The 13,480-nt window shown below is 34.7% G+C and overlaps 1 protein-coding gene across 3 annotated transcripts in view; it reads right to left on the bottom strand.

Annotated features, from left to right (window-relative positions):
* The window catches only part of LOC149797808 (uncharacterized), a 38,046-nt gene extending 26,309 nt beyond the window's left edge, over positions 1–11,737 (bottom strand). Inside the window, exons 1-3 of one of the 3 annotated variants that reach the window (XM_089962792.1) lie at positions 11,637–11,737; positions 7,246–7,392; positions 3,455–3,541 (exon numbers count right to left, since the gene is read on the bottom strand). In XM_089962792.1, the coding sequence (XP_089818918.1) occupies positions 3,455–3,541; positions 7,246–7,330 (172 nt within the window). In that variant the 5' untranslated portion in view covers positions 7,331–7,392; positions 11,637–11,737. The other 2 variants (XM_089962793.1, XM_089962795.1) reach the window with 2 other exon arrangements.
* Between the last annotated feature and the right edge of the window lie 1,743 nt (positions 11,738–13,480).

Genomic DNA, 13,480 nt, shown 5'->3' with positions numbered 1-13,480 from the left:
GATACTTTTTCAGAAAATTGTTCGACCTTGACTGTTAGTTTATAAACAACAGGTATTGATCTAAATTCTGACCTGAATTCAAAATTAGTAAAGTTCTATTTTATTTTAAAATGATTGGTTGTTGTCAAGGTCATGATGGGACTACGTGGGTTAAGAAGTAAACACCTTTTTTTTATTTCTGGGAATAAAATCATTGGTCTAATCAAGGCCATATTCTGTGTATGTGATATAAACATGATGTGACCCCCCTCTGATTTCGCAACTTGGGGGAATTTTGAAACTGCGTCTTATGATACAATATAATCTTTGTTTTGAGAGACATTTCTTAGTTTTGGGCTTTTCATACTTATGTCAAGTTAATTTGTTGTAGCCAGATTTGAGCTATAATAATTCTTCAGATCAGTTGGATTTCAAAAGGATTAATTCTTTATTCTCTGGAAATATTTTGAGGAGTGCTCACACAGAAATTTTGGAAAGACATTGCTTACAAATTTAATTTGGATTTCCAACACTGGAGTACCATTATTTGTATTTCTACAAGAAACTGTAGTAAGCACAGTACCGCCTACAGCATATGTCATCATCATCCATCTTGGATTTTACATCAGGATTCAAATTTGAAATTATTAGAACATTTATTACAAGGACTTTTGCAATTTAATTCGTGGATTATTCGTAGATTATTTTTGGATTTGATTCTTGAAACTGTAAGTTCTTCTCCTATTTTCATTTTTACAGAATTTTCCAGGAAAATAAATATTATTTGTTAAATTTTAAAAAGCTTGTTGTTTTCACTTTTCTGTGTTACTGTTTATTCGAACCTAAACACGTAACAATAATATTCATTGGAATAAGACAAATATACTCCTGCAAGGAAACACTCATTGCTTTCACTCTTGTATTGTAACAACTAGATACTGACATTAAGTTTTGATGTCTTGTTCCTGGATCATTTCAATAAAATGTCTCAGCACATAATAGTCTGTTTCAATCTTAAATAAATTAAAATAATAATTGGAAATCATAGAGTGACCCCAACAGATGAGAGCTGAAGATTTGCTTTGTATTCGTTTAACCCTGGTTACCAATGTAGTGGGAGATAACTGCATGATAATTTGGAAGATTAATTTACTTATTCAAACATTTCCTACGTAATTTTCCAAAATGCTTGCCTTTGCATCTTGTTAAAAACAAGGACATTCAAATGTTCAAAGTATTGTTTACTTTACTACCTTTTAATCTAATTAATGTCCAAATAATTCAGAGTATTATTATTACTTTGTCAGTCCTTTACTATTATTATTTATTATTATTATTTAGCAATTTATATATGTCATTACCTAAAAAGGGGTGTTGGACTTCACAGGTGTTAGTTCTGGTTTTGAATTTGACCTCGCTCTGAAGTTATCTGACAAGTACTGTCTTCCACTCCAATATATAACCTTCGGTTTAATACCATGTGACAGTACTGAACCAATCAGAATTAGATGACCAAATCCGCCAATGAATCAGATGTGGCAAAATGACAAACCTCAGTCTAGCGCAAATCTTGTGATATCAACCACATATGAATAAGGTACAATATATTCCAGCATATAAAACATTCTCACATCTTTTATCTTATTCTGTACAAAACTCTGAGACATAAACTCTGTATCCTAATTTGTCTATATAGCTTTCAGTATGAGAACAACAGTTATCGAATGGATAAACTGTGGCAAACCAACGACAGGGTATAATGATACTAAAAGAATTATGGTTGCCAGGGAAGCTGCAACTATGCACAAAACAAAGTGCATTACTCCATAAATCTAACAGTTTTATATAAAGTCAGCATATTTCAGATATTACTTTCGGCAATAAGTTCACTGTGATTTCATCTGAGTGTAAATGTATGTGAATCACATACCTGTAATATCAAACCATCGAGGTCATGGGTCACAAACAAACCAAAATGGCATCCATAAGAACTTGACTAGATCCTTGAAAAATTCGTTTACCGCGAAACACGAACAACCTAAAACTTCATATATAATACACGTGTTGTGATGTTCCCATCAAGCAGCCACATGATGGAGAAACACATTTGGTATTAAATGAGGTAACACGACCATGTAATTTGTGCAAGAAACAGTGCTGAATGTAAAATGTCAAATCTTGACAAGCCAAGTGTAATATGGTAATAGCTAAAACTTACTGACAGAGATTTCCTACAAGCATAATAAATATGGGATTAGCTAACTAGTAATTCAGCATAATTTGACTCCATGGACCGCAGGAAGTCTGAGAACATGCCTATGAAGTGGCGCATTATCGAAAATAGGGAGACCAGTTCTAGCATTAGCTTCTTAATGCTGAGGCAGCTGCTAGTACCATTTTGATAAGTCTTTGTATGACTCAGCCAAGGTCAGAAAACATGACCTCCTGTATCTGAAGTGGACGTTCTGTGATTTTACTAATTGTGCTTTTCACAAAAAAAGATTACTCGCTACCATTTGATAAAAGGAAGCTGTCCCTTTCTCAGTAATATACACCACTACTGTGGTCTAAGTGGTTAGAGCATCCACCTTGGAAATTACATTTAAATTTGCTACGAACCTGACTCTACAGCTGGTCAAAATTCTTGTCACAAAGGACAAATTCCACATGGATTAGAATCAGAATAAAAACACAAAATATACTGAATATTTTTTTACATTCAACACTCACTTTAACTAGTCAACATTTGTAACTTTCGCTGAATGAATGTGAACTAGAATTCTGCAAGGAGAATGATTATGTGCTCAAAGTACTGTATTACATTACTCTCATATTCTTCTTTCAATGTCTGTAATGTGGTGTTGATTTGTGATCTTACATGTTTTGAAGTTGAAAAGATCCATTAGCTCTAGCATTTTCCATCATATAACATCCAAAACTCACATCGTAGGGCATTTTGCTAAACATCCGGCGCCATTTTCTTTAAAAGTATAGACTGGTCTGCTAACTAACAAACTTATCAATATAATGAATATAAGGCAAAGTTCATATTTAAAGAAACCTGTATGTTTTCTTGAAAGTTGGTGATATACAGATGATATAAATAGCAAATAATGATAGCATTCTTATGTTATTCTTACATAGCACTCATCTTTTTAAGAATATTCTCAAATTTATATCAGTGGAATTAAAGAAATGATAATGAAATTGAGAAAAACAATTTATTATTTTATTTTCTTATGAAGCAAAAAAGTGTAATCCACATAGAGCAAGCATAAAATATAATTTGGTTGAAAAAAGCATAATGATTGTACCAAAAGTGTAATGGTTTATGCCATAAGAAAAATTACAACAGGATCAACAAGCAACACACTAGTGATCTAATGAATGCATGATACAACTTTTGATACAAGTTTGGATGCTACAAATTAAAAATCAACAGAGATATTATTCAAAGTTAAAACCAATACACTACCCTTCTTCTTAAAGATGTTTGTTAGTCGATGAAGGTCTTCTGGACGTAAATGCCACATCAGATGCTTCCAAATTTCTCTAGGTAGTTCTGAAAAACAAAAAAAAAGTAATGTCACTCTGAAAGACATATAGGCATACATCTGTGTATTTTGATACATTTGAGTACACTGATCATTTCCACTAAATTTCACTCAACTACACTCTGTTCCATGTAGGATGTTAGACCATGACTGGTTTGAACTGCTACTAGCTCTATGTTCTACTGGGGGGGAAAGTTTAAAGAGACAAACTGGCCAGGTAGACCCAACCTGGTGACTGTGACATCAGAACTATTTTCAAACTGTCACACAAGTCATGGGACCTTAATGTTGTAGTGTCCTGTTTAGTTAGGAAAGCCTGTTGTCCTCATTCATCACTTGTCAGGACAGGTGGAATTTTTTTAACCCTGAATACTGAGTGTACTAAAACCATCTGACCTTACCTGATGATGCCAGTGCATGCAGCAGAATTGCAGCATGAAGACAATGAACTATACCTAGCAACATTCTACACCAGCACATATATAGTCGGGTTGAATAAATATGTCATTATTGTTCCCATGGAAATATGTGTGTGTGTGTGATTTGGATTTTTAACATAGCTTTAACAATTTTTCAGTCATGTCACTACAATGTCTGCAGTGTGGCAGTTTATAGTGATGTCTAGCACCGGGGCATCATGTCACATTATCCTGACACCAAGCCGACCAGTCCTAACACTAACCTTGTAATGCTGAGCGCCAAGCAAGGAAGCTGGTAGTACCATTTTGTAAGTCTTTGGTATGACTTGGCCAGGGATCGAACCCACGACCTCTCACAACCAAGGCAGATGCTCTAACCACTAGGCCACCGGAGCAGTCCCATGGAAATAAAATGATTATAAAATATATGGTCAGTAAAACATATCAAACACAACAGTCATTAGCAATATTAAAATTAATCATTGAATAATTCATGTAAGAGTAAATTTTTCACTGAATTATCCAACATCAAATGATACGTAATAAATTATCATGTCACAAGGTTATGACATCACTGACTTGACTCAGGTAATAAAGTTTGCATCATTGCATCATGCATCCGAAATAGCACTTTTATTATTCTATAACAAATTTAAATGCAGTCTTTTTTATAACAAATGATGTAATAAAACAATGATGGACCTTTTCTCAGTCAATAAGAAGTTTCACAAAGCAGCAAACCTACAGTCTTGTACCTTGGTTGACCTGTCAGCAGTGTATTTTATGTACTTCTGTCCCACTATAATGATCAAGATATGAGAATTGGTTAAATTTAAGCAGTCACTGGAAGTTTGATGTCTCTTTGTTTAACTCAAGATGTAAACATTTAGGCTCAAAATTAACGTTAATCCACCAATCCATTATCAGTTAATCTGCTGAAAAAAATCACTAAACTCCCAGTCGTCACAAATCCATTAAATCAGTAAAAGTTATACTACAGTCACCATCATATTGGTCTTCTGTTGGATTTATCTACATGGAATGGCATTACAAGACCTTTCATGGTTAACTGATCTGTGTGGGGCCCCAGGATGGCCAAATGGGCTAAGGTGCTTGCCTTTGCAGATCACTCATATCTCACATATGTCCATGAGATTTCATATCTCAGGCTCGGCTAACATGCATATGTGAAAATGCTTGCCAGTAGTTTCTTGTAAGTCAGTGGTTCTTTTTGTATGGGGGAGGTCCAGGTTCTTCAGCCACCAGGTATACTAACCACCATGTATAGTCTACCATATGCTAACCAACATGTATAGTCTACAATATGCTAACCAACATGTATAGTCTACCATATGCTAATCACCAAGTATAGTATACTATGTGCTCAATAATGGCATTAAACCTATAAAACCACAAACTGTTTATTGTGTTAATTGAGTATATGCCATGGCCCACTTGATGAAGTATAATAATTGCCTGCATCAAAAAATGGCTTTGTTCTTCCATGTCAATTAAATACAGGTGCTGATTCTGAAAACAGTCAGCTCACATCCCAAGCTAGCCTGGCAGCCTGACCTCATGTACTAATTTCAATACTCAAAAGATTGTTATTATATTTAATTTGTATTGTGTGCTGGCTTTTGTCCATAATTATATGCTATGTTTATTTAATTTGTATTGTGTAAATGACCTTTGTCTATAAATGAAGTCAGGAGTTGTGTCTATAACTGAAGGCAGGAGTTGGGTCTACCTGACTAATGTCTTGCTACGTTGCATATATATGTCATAGCTAATTCCTGATTATCATTTTAGATTAGATTATCAGATTGAAATTATTTCCCCTTGGAAAAATATGGTTAACCTGCCTTTTCCAGGTAGCTTGCTAAAATATAAGTAAACAGACCTGACCTTGTTTACAAATTTGATGGAAAATTTCACTAAGATGGCAGAGTATTTTCAGAAAATGATTAATGTGACATAGGTCAGGTAGAGGGGTATATATATATATATATATATATATATATATATATATATATATATATATATATATATATATATATATATATATATATGTAAATATGTAAGTTGTTTACTTCAGAATTACTTGTTCAATGTCTTAACATCAGTCTAAGTTGAATCAGTTTTAGTTGTATTCATTTGTGAAGATTCATTTAAATTATTCAACTGCATTTTGGAATTATTGTGAATTCATGCAAGGACATTTTGGATTATATCATTGTGATACACAATACTGTTAGCACATTCAAGACTACTGGCACATCAGCACATTCAATACTGGAATTCATTCCGAACACCCTATCTAAACAGACCACTTTTTGACTTGTGACAGAACTTTTAGGACTATTTTGGGATTTAATCCACAGTCCTTAAGTTCTTTTTAAAGTTTCATTTTGTATTCTTGGGAAAGAAAGTATTTTTTGAATTTTACATAACTTGTTGGTTTTTGCTCTTTTCTGTTACTTAGCTTAAGACTGCAGATTTGTAACAATATAAAATAATTTAGAGTATTAAGATAGAGCCAAAACATGTCAAATCAGCATAGGTTATGCTGGCTGACTAAATGAATAAAACAAAATGATACCAGGTTTTATTTTTACATTTTTGATGGGTTACTATGAACATTAACTGCATTGGGAAATGACAATTGGAATGATAAGGAAGTTTTTGCAAGGTGTGCAGCCACCACCCAAACATTCACTGCATTGGGAGGTGACAGCTGGAATGATATTGAAGCTTTTGCAAGGTGTGCAGCCACCACCAAAACATCAGAAATGATGACAACTAGAGTGTCACTGTAAATATATTCAAGAAAAAGGGAGATATTAATGATGGAGGAAGAACACGGGAAAACCCTGGAAAGAACCACTGACCCACGAGAAACTACTGGCAAGCTTTCTCACATACCCACACTGGCCGAATCCGAAACTCGAACCCACACAGACAGAGGTGAAATGACAGTGATCCATAACAGGGAGCGCTTTAGACCACTCGGCCGCTCAGGGCCCCCATGTCTGTTGTAACTTACCTATACAGATTTGATCATCATAAAGACCATACTCTAGGATACAGTGTGTTGTGTACCTTGCTGATATGTACTTATCATCATCAAGTTCAATACTAGCAGATAGTCTGTTGTACATTACCTATACATACCTGATCATCACATCACAAAGTCCTATACTCTAGGGTACAGTATGTTATGTACCTTGCCTGTAAATACATAATTGTCATAAAGATGAATATTCTGGGATACAGTCTATTGTGTACTTTACCTGTACATACTTCATCATTATAAAAACCAATACTCTGGGACACAGCTTCTGCTGCCAAGTTGGTCAGAGATTGAATTTCATTCATATTCAAATCTGACCAAGAGTTTCAAGGGACAACTGATATTGAACAGACAATCACATCTTTATCTGAAAGAAAAGAAAATGAAAACTAGATGGATGCAAATTTTTTATCAATATTCAAAATGGTCTCGGACCACATATTAGCATCTATGATACTGTTTTAACGATTATAAATTAAGAAATCTTCTATACATTGTTATAGTTGCAACAATTACTAATTTTAAAGCCCAACTAAAGTACTTTTCTGTCGGTAAATGTTTTATTTCAATATCAATTTACAATTTAGGGCAATACCTTTGTTGTAGTATTCAGTCTAAAGATGGTTTCAAAACAACATCCTGATGAAAACTGGCAGGAAAAGAACTGTTCTGGAAATTTACAGAATTATTTGGCAGTTGCAGATAAGGATGAACTTTGTCACTCTGTTGTCTAAGGAAAATAGACTCACCCATAGTGTATGCAATATGGTACCATTTTAGAATGGATACTCCTTTAAGCATGAAACATGCAGAAGATGCCTGTGTTAGGGCCATTGTGGTCAGTCAGGTTAGAAATTATAAATCAATGAATGAAATGACTAAGTTCTGTGCATTTTTTAAAATCAAATTAAAGATTTTTGTTATTAAAATTATTATGGGGGTACAGTAGTCCCCCTCTTATAAGGCCACCCTAATGCAGCAGGGAAGTGGCCTTATAATGACGGTGGCCTTTCTAGAGGGGGATGACAAATGCGAATAGTAAATACATATGAAGAAAGTCACATGTACATTTAATTCTAAAACATTTAATATTTTCATTAAAAAATCACATGCATGTGGTGAAATAAATGTAAAACAAACTGTGTCATCATTTTCAAAAGAATGCTATGAATAACCATTGATATAGTTTTAAAACTGTCTTTATAATTATGTTACAGATCACATCATCTGTCACTTTGTTGGTAACAGTCTAAAAACATACCAGTCTCGTCACAATTAAAAATATCCTTGCGTCATATCCCCTGCATATCGTTTAGTCTTTTGTTCCAATCTTCGACAACTTCATTATTGACATCAGCTGATTCTCCACTAAGGACACTTAATATTGTGTCGCACTTGAAATCTGTGTAACCATCCGTTACTTGCGGTAAAGTCATCATATCTCAATTCAACTGACAAAATTGTTGCATTTTCTTGTCATTCAAATCAGGATACAAACGTCTCCTGGCTCAAACAATCTTTATTTCTCTGTCCATATCACCTTCCCACTTCTGCAGAATTGTTCCATTATCTTTAATGATATTGTTTATCCGAGTCTTCCCGACATTAGTTTTCTGCAAGGTTCCTCGACCACCCACCCCCGGTCAGTTGAATTACTTTCCCTTTTTCTTCTAAACTGAGAATTTTTCTTTTCCTTGATGGCATTTTGATCTTTTTGCAGTAAGTTATTCATGTTGCCAACTACAATACTGATAAAACAATTTTGTATGCGTCTAAACAAATTGCCGTGTGTTTCTAAAGGAAGTGATCTTGTCACGTGATTCGTTAGTCGCAGTCTGGTACCCTATTGTTTTTATACATTTCTTTACACTAAGTGAGAGAAGCCAAAACGGCTTCGATATGTACCATTTTGACCTCGCGGCCATTAAGATTCCTAATTTTTACAATTATTGTCAGTAGTAATAGCCACTAATTATCAAAGTGAACAAGCTCAACATCTTACTAAGGGAAGCCATAAAGGCTATCAAACCATTTTCCTGCTTGTGTATTGTACATCGATACTGCCACTTCTCAGCTGTTACTACTGTTCAATAATTGTAATCCTAACAATTATCAGAGTGACTAAACTGGACATCTTATTATAACACAGCAGTAAGGCTAATTGGATTACATGTACTTCCTTTTGTATGAATTAAAATTTGAGTCTTTCTCGGTTTTTATGGAATAAATTTGGCTTCTCGTGAGGTGTAAATCATATAATATTAACCTTAGTGGTACATGTACTTTACTCAACACTTCTTTCAGTAACGAAAACCTGACATCGGGAAACAGAAGTCGGATTACTTAACCCGTTATGAATAAAATACTGGTTCTAGATACATATTCAAATAAAATGCGGCCACTTGTGAGGGGTAAATTTCATATTATTGCATTAATATGCTGGCCGCTGGTCGTGTTAGCCGAGTGGCCTTTCTTGAGGGGTACTTTTGAACACAAACTTGTCGGTGCCAACGGATTCTGGCCATAAGGAGCAGGTGGCCACTGGTCAGGGGGGCCATTCAAGAGGGGGACTACTGTACAATCAAACAGGGATTAACACAAAAACTCAGTTATGCTTAGTAAGCATCCTCACACCAAATTATATGTATTCAAATTAGCTGAATAATTTGTCATTTTCTTTTTTCATTCATAATAACATTGTTAATATATAGTATTACCGAACAACAGCCATATTTTGATATGAAAATAAGATATTTTTTTTAAATTTTTAAAATTGGTTTTTACAGTTTCCTATTTTGCATAGGGTCCAACTGCTAAAGAAAAAGAATTTCATGTGTTGTCCTATATTTATCCTGGCTATTTAACAGAAGACCTTACATATTGTTAAAAAAAATTCATTCTCTTTATTTTGCTGTGTGACTGAAGGGTGTAATTTGGGAATAGAGGTAACAGCTTGGCCTTACTTCAGATGATTTCTTTTATCACCACAACAGTACTAAAATCAGAAAATAAACCGTACCAAAAAAAGAGACCACAGCAATACAGTTTTGAGCAATTAGTTTTAATCCCAAGAATGATCACTGTGAATGCAGTAGCATCTCCATTCCATGAAAGAAACTTACATGAGTAAAATACCTGGCTTTATTATACCATATATACAAATCTTAATTGCCATAATTAAATTAAAGGAATATTAAAAAAAATACCATACAGAATATGTGCTCTTAAAAACTAATTAAAAATACCCATAAAAATGTTATTTATCAAAGAATGTTAAATGCCTTACCAGTTGACAATAAGGAAATAAGGTGGGATATACAATGTGGGGAAAATAGTTACCACAAGCTTGTGCTGAAGACTATACATTCAGGCACCATTAGTTACAACAAAATAGGGCATCGCTTATTTGCCAATCGATTGCGCGGCCTAGTGGTCTAAAGTGCTCACCGTTATGGATCACTGCCATCTCACCTCTGTCTGTAGGTATGTAAGAAAGCTTGCCAGTAGCTTCTCATGGGTTTGTGGTTCTTTCAGGGATTTTCCTAAGTTCTTCCTCCACCATTTATGCTGGACACCATGTATAGCCTATCTTGTGCTGAAAAATGGCTTTAAACCCCACTACAACAACAACCAATCAACTGCTGGTGCTTACATATGTCTGAGGGGCATATGAGCTCTGTAATGTACACTGTAATGCATTCTAATTTTGGTAGTAGAAACAAATCATATTGATTTGGGTAAATATGATGCTGATTGCTGGTTACATTGTTGCACCATGCACTGTTAACCCTTGAAACAGGCTTGACGCATGGAAATACATATCAATACTTAAACAGTTACCAATTTGCTGTTGTCTGCTTGTATTTAGCGCTGAAGTGCAAACTAAAGGTTGTTCAGATCTTTCCAATCGATCAATGGAGAGATCCAAGACTATCTGAATGCAAACGGCACTTTGGATTGGATTCATGCAATGGTCGTCAGAGAGTTATGCGTTGGTAAGTTACTTTCTTTTGAATGGAACATTCCTGTATTTATTTATAACTTTTTTTCAGTTGGTCAATGAGAAGGTAGTATTCCATTCAGGGCGTTGATTTTGCATATTAAGCGGGCGCTATCAGGGCCATGTCGAGCGGTACAGTGGGAAAACGATTTGGCATTCCTTAAAAGTATGATATTAAGTCAAACTTCTGATATGAATATACAGTTGAATGCCTGAGCTAAATATCGGTACCAAATTTATTAAGCTACACTTGAAATATTAGCGTTTATTCTTAAAAATGTCGCGCCAGCAAGAAGAGAAGTGTCCTCCCTTGTAGTTATTATATAGTACATGTATGACAGGTCAATTGTAAGCAGCGATACAAGCCCCTGTGGTACCGATAAGGTTAGTCCTACCTGTAAGACCCGACGCTGATATTTATGTTTTGGGCACCCAAACAAAATCAAAATGTGCTATGTCTTACATGCAGGACTACCGATAAGGTGATTTCGTGTTGTCAGAGATTTCATCGTACTTTACTGATAAAACGTCAGACTCCTCTGATGAAAGTAACATATGCGGTATACCGACATTCTCTCCATCGTATGTGTTTTAAATGCAAACAACTTCACCTTAGACTTGTCACACTTTTAGAAGTATCTACAGAAACTGATTTTTTTCTTGTTCACCACCGTATCTCCACTTTTCCTTTTTAATCCACCTCAGAGAGACGATACACTAATGTTTAACAATACACCTGAAACGTAAATAAAGCGTTTTAAAGACTATGTTGAGTAGGGGTTGTGCTAAACTAAAGGAAGCAACATGTTCATAACTGGAATATTTGTAACGTATAGAAAAAAGTCGGATCATTCAAGATTAAATCAATTATATATTTTTTTTATGTCTCTCTCTTTGTTTCATGTGATCATGTAACGCAGGCGGTCGCAATAATGGATAAATCAATGTTGTTGAAAATACCAGAATTTAAAACTCTTCCTTCCTGTCACAACACTGGTCTTTTACCTACAATTCCAAATACCACATAGCAAGAATAGAAAACGTATTTTCCTTGATTTAATAATACTGATGGATGATCGAAAATTGATAACACTGGAATCATTTGTACAGAGGTGCGAATGAGGGGTTGGGAGGGGGCATAGGGAGCGACGTTGGGAGTCACTATAGTTTTGCGCAAATCACCGTTTGTTTGTACCCTATATCGATTTCAATAACGAAAACCTGTAATGTGAATATACAAAAATGCGCAGAACTTAGTCATTTCAGTCACTGATTTATTATTTATAACATGACTGTAACCAGGGTGGTCTTCTGTGGGTTTCGTGCTTAACGGACTTTCCATAATAACACGTCGCCATATTGTGTACCCTATGGGCAAGTATATTTTCCGCAGACAACAGAGTGATGCAGTTCATGCTATTCGGTAACTGCCGGGTAATTTCGTAAATTACCATAAGGTTTACAGTTTAAAGTTACAGTCCTTTGCACACATGTATATAGAAATTACACCGCTTGGTAAATCCACGTGAAAGGCAAATTTGATGTAGTCATTCTTTTCCTTGCTTGATTCGACGTTATAAATATCGGAAACAAACGACTAAATATTTATCATCTATCTAGTTACATATGTAGTTGTGGATTCATCCCTTCGCCTAAAATGGACGTCTCCAGGAAATGGAAATGACTGGCGAGCGAGATCGTCTTTTACACTGAAAATTTCCATTTGACATGAAACGCGCAGAAGATAACGGTGATAGGACACCCTGGCCATAATCAGGATTGAAATAAACGATCAACGAATGAATTAAGTTCTGAGCATTTTTTTAAAATCTCATTCATGCTTTTCGTTTTTTAAATCGGTATGTGGGGAGTGTACAAACAAACAGGGAAATATATTCAGACTTTTTAAAAAAAATAGAAAACACTGCCTCAGGGCACTTTGAATCTTCGAGTCACAACTACATTTGTATCTTCTGATATTGTCTATTATTCTCAACTGTTAACAACCAGTGTTGTTGAGTTTATAATACGAATATCCTCTGTTTAGAAAATGTACGAAGTCAAGGCATGTTCGTATTATAAATGCGTTTCAATGCAGTGTAGTTCAAAATTAAGGAACACTCTACCTTGACATGTGGAGAACACGGTCTCTTCAAATTAATCTCTTTGTGCAGTAGATAGATATGACTGATATAGTCATTACATAGATAGACTCGCATAATCATTATATGTAATTGCTGTCTTTCAGTTACAATATATTTATGTATGGAACATTCCGATTCTTCATATACATTGATACAAGATACGTAAAAAATGTATTTACGACTATAATGTATATTTTATTTAACGTCGGAAATCAGGGTAACATAAAATCATTAGTATTTTTTCAAATACAGAATCGTGTGACTGAACAGTTAATAGACTTTTTAAAAAATTGAAAATATTTTTAATCTAT

Source organism: Sinohyriopsis cumingii, chromosome 6 (assembly GCF_028554795.1).
Source record: "Sinohyriopsis cumingii isolate HCF-2022 chromosome 6, ASM2855479v2, whole genome shotgun sequence".
In the NCBI taxonomy this organism is placed as follows: Eukaryota; Metazoa; Mollusca; class Bivalvia; order Unionida; family Unionidae; genus Sinohyriopsis; species Sinohyriopsis cumingii.
The sequence above is the reverse complement of the archived record's forward strand: the minus strand, read 5'-3'. Positions and strand labels throughout refer to the sequence as shown.